Source organism: Lentinula edodes (assembly GCF_021015755.1).
Source record: "Lentinula edodes strain Le(Bin) 0899 ss11 chromosome Unknown C8R40scaffold_22, whole genome shotgun sequence".
Lineage (NCBI taxonomy): Eukaryota > Fungi > Basidiomycota > Agaricomycetes > Agaricales > Omphalotaceae > Lentinula > Lentinula edodes.
Genome location: NW_025764328.1, coordinates 370343 through 374394, shown reverse-complemented (window position 1 = coordinate 374394; position 4052 = coordinate 370343). Strand labels below are relative to the sequence as shown.

At 41.0% G+C, this 4052-nt stretch overlaps 1 protein-coding gene across 1 annotated transcript; it reads left to right on the top strand.

Annotated features, from left to right (window-relative positions):
* Positions 1-921: 921 nt before the first annotated feature.
* Positions 922-2815, top strand: C8R40DRAFT_1070355 (uncharacterized protein; the record flags this gene model as incomplete). Its single annotated transcript, XM_046226219.1, has 12 exons — positions 922-1032; positions 1098-1221; positions 1281-1396; positions 1453-1466; positions 1528-1673; positions 1724-1997; positions 2058-2098; positions 2152-2174; positions 2313-2334; positions 2430-2493; positions 2542-2608; positions 2684-2815. 12 exons carry the CDS (start codon positions 922-924, stop codon positions 2813-2815), a joined length of 1134 nt encoding a protein of 377 aa, XP_046085301.1.
* Between the last annotated feature and the right edge of the window lie 1237 nt (positions 2816-4052).

Genomic DNA, 4052 nt, shown 5'->3' with positions numbered 1-4052 from the left:
GGACTACAAACGTGATAACAAAATCGAGTAAGAAACTCCGAGTATTAGTATTCAATGAGTCTTCCGAGGAGCAAAACAAAGGCAAACTCCACGACAAATACAGGAACAAGATAGCTATTGGAATATCAATATCTTCATCATGTTCAACAGAAAGTTCATCAAGATTGTGTGCAATCTGCACTCCTCTTCGGTTCACACAATAACCTCAGGTGTACATAATACATCTGCAAAACCTGGATGATTGCGACAGCAAGGGTAATTACTGCCTGCATCTGCAAAACATGTATTTTTAGCTTACCATCCAAGAGCAGCTGAGAGCGCTTCCCAGCAGCCAAAGCACCCAGAGCAAGTTGAAAATCTTGCTTTTGGTGCTTTCGATGCTGGAGAGCGCTCTCCAGCCAGTACCCTTGCTCTGGCGAACATACAGGTTTTGCAGATGCTGGGCAATACTTCACAGCACCAAAAGCAATTATTGCCAGGCTGTGTTCAATGCTTTCAGTGCCGTGAAGCACTGTCGGACTCTTAGCCGAATTTCCAGGCTTTGCAGATGCGAAGACACACCACAAGAATAACACAATTCAATAGGCAGCGGGCAACTTATTGGATGGCGGAATCAATTATCTAAGGCTCCGGAGTGGTGCTCTTGGAACCAATCATAGGACAGTTATCTCTGAGCCAAGATCCTGGGCAACACCAGCAGTACTATCCGAGTGCTCTATGATTAAGACCAAAAGAGGGAAATGAAGGTCCGATAAGATGGTGTCAAAGAGATGTCTCTTGCATTTATCAAGATTATGCTTCGCATCTTGCCCTCTGCTGCGGTCTAAATGTCATTCAACATTGGTGCCTGAAAGGCAACCCATGGTATGTTTCTGAGGATCTTTTATAACACCACAAAAAAGCCATGCTTTTTAATGCTCGATGGTGCAGCAGTGGCCCCCTACGTTCAGACAGAATTTTATTTCACGCAATCTCCAGCCATTGCTGGTAAATCTGGTACTCTCTCTGGAAAACGGAATCCCTCAAATCAAGGTTTGTTGATGATCTTTCAATCCATCAGCTCCATGATTAGGTTAAATTACTATATCAAAAGTCAGTATCAGTTTATCAAGCACAGACAAACAAGTTTCCCATATGAAGGACACCGAATTCTGTGCCCTGTCCGACCTGACGATAACCCCTTCACAAACAGGATGATTTTTAACGTAGTTTCTACCTTGGGTGTGTCGACTGTTTTTATAAACTGACCCAAGTGTGATCCAACTTTGATGTGGGTATAGGCTTCCTCGAAATTGGTGTCTTAATTTCTGGAGTCTTGTTCGGGATCTTCACAATGCAAGTGTACATTTATCACAAGAATTTCCCAAAAGATTCCAGCTGGCTCAAATTTGGCTTGGTAAATATATTCCTGAAGAATCTAAATGGTTTTGCTCAAACTTGGTCTGTTTGCAGGTTGATGGGATGTGGTATGTAGCTTTATTGCTCAAACACTACCTTGTCATAAATTTGCTTATTGTTGATATATAGGTTGTTTGAGCTGGGTCATACCATTTGCCAATTTTATACACTTTACAGTGCGACTGTATCTCGTTATGGGGATCCCACAGTCTTCCTTGTTTTCTTACCTGAGGTTGCCGCGGTGCCAATTTATGATGGATTGATCGCAACACTGGGTAACTACTGTTTTCCATAGCCAGTGGCTTTCTAATCTCATAGTCAATAGCGCAAGGATTCTTCACACACCGCATCACTAAATTTGCGGGTCCTCCATACATCATTCCCATCATCTGTAGTATCCTCATGGTTTGCCAGATGGTGGCTTCCATAGGATTGACAATTGCAGCCACAGTCATTGCTGAAAAGAACATTGAACAATTCTTATATCAGTTCAAATGGTTGATTGTTACTGCAACAGTCTTTCATGTTTCTATAGATGTCATTGTCTCTACAGCCCTTGTATACTATCTACTCAAAAACCGGTCCAATACCTACCGCAGGTGAGAGAACTCCTATTACATCAATGATAAATTTTGAACTTAACTATATCCTCAATAAAGCACACTAGTCATGATTGACAAATTAATTCAATGGGCTATAGGTGATATTCATAGTTATGCTATTCCAAATATTGACTGCTAAACTCATCTTCAGAGACTGGAATTGTCACTAGGCATGTAATTATTTCTCCCCATATAGATTTGACATTAAAATCCCCCAAATACAGTGCAGTCAGCATTTCCCTAATGATATGTGTGGGCATCAAACTATTTCCAATTCAAATTCCTCAATTTTGATCTGATCTTGATTCATAGATTTTGATTGATGTGAATAACTGTGAGTTTTAGCCTTGATGATTATCTCTTCTTAAATTTGGGGATACTATGGCTTGCATTCTATGCAATCCTTCCAAATGTAAGATCCCTGTCTAGCTAAAGCCTCGCTTGGAAAAATTCACATTTATGCAATAGTCTTTTCCAATGCAATGCTGGCAAAGTATGTATACCACACCTCTGTGTTATTTTCTTAAGCTCAATCAATTAGCTTGAACTCGCGGATGAGGTTTCGTGATATTCAGACAACTATGGTTGCAGAAATGGTCACAATTACAGTGAGTATTAATGTTGATGCTGGTACTCTAATTCAGTGTTAAATTCTGCACATCTAAATCTCTTGTATATTCAAGTCTCCCAGTACTACTGCGCAACTTGAAGGAAACCTCGAAAACTCTCAGGTACTTTCTTCTGCTCCCATTGAGTTACTGGCAGAGGAAGGTCGCCAGTCCGAGTTCAAAGTTCTAGGGCTGACTGCAGTTTGAGAGGATGGTTGATTGCAAAGGACCGGTCTGATGGACATGTTTAAATAATTGTACTGACAAACACATAGCCCATGTCAGCAAAGTTACTTTCCTCAATATAAATAAGTTACTTGCAAGTAATTGTCAGTAAGAAACAGTGGTAGCAAGCTGGACAAAAAAGGTTTGAATGTGAAAGCATGTTGATCTCAAGAAGAGGAAAAATATTGATCCGGTATTGGTTTCGCAGTAAGCAGGAATGAATTTCAATAGTAAATTCCTCCAGAAACACACCATTGCTGACAGTGATACTGTATAAACAGTATACCTATCAAGCAGTATCATCTGCAAAACCTGTATGTTCCCCAGATCAAGGATACTAGCTGGAGAGCGCTTCTCCAGCACCAAAAGCACCAAAAGCAAGATTCTCGACTTGCTCTGGGTGCTTTGGCTGCTGGGAAGCGCTCTCAGCTGCTCTCGGATGATTAGCCAAAAATACATGTTTTGCAGATGATCCTTGCTAATATATACTACAGCACAAAAGTGAATAAATGGGATTTAGAAATGAAGGTTAAACAAGTTCCCTAGCACCAGATGGGTATATGTCATGCAGCACAGCTGCAATGGTACACTTTGCACATGAAGATGGGAAACTGTGGGAGTAGAAGCTTTTGGATAATCCAATGGAAGAATGATCATAAGGAGTTGGAGAAAGGGTGAAAGCTTAAAGAAAAGGTGTAGTATCAAAAGAAACACCTGAGTGAGCTCCACAACCCTCTATCAAGTTTTGAAAGAGAAAATGATGAAAAGGTGCTTAGTGTATCCAAAAGCTAAAGAAATGGAAAGGAAACTAGGGTACAAAGTTAGATGGCTTTAGGAAAGAGAAAATATTGAGTGTGCTTCACTATTTTCTTCTAAGATCCTCCAAAGTGCGATCTCTGAATATGTTTGAACAAAAAGGACTTCCCCAGCTTGTTTTTTTTTCTAATCTGAGGCAAATTACTGGCAGGGGAATTGGACAGTGGTTTATGGTGTAAGACCTGGGTCAGAATAGGTTTTAGGGTAGGTTTTGGTATAAGGAGTTTATGTTGTAGCATGCCAGGAGCAGGCTGGAGCTCGAAGGGAGCTACGGAAACCGCGACCAAGGAGGTTTTGGGGAGGTTAGCTCACCAAGGCGTTAGGCATTGGGGAGCTTTAGTATTGTTCGAGGGAGCTCGGAGACTCACTCGGATTGCTTAGACATGAAGTAAAAGCGTGTATT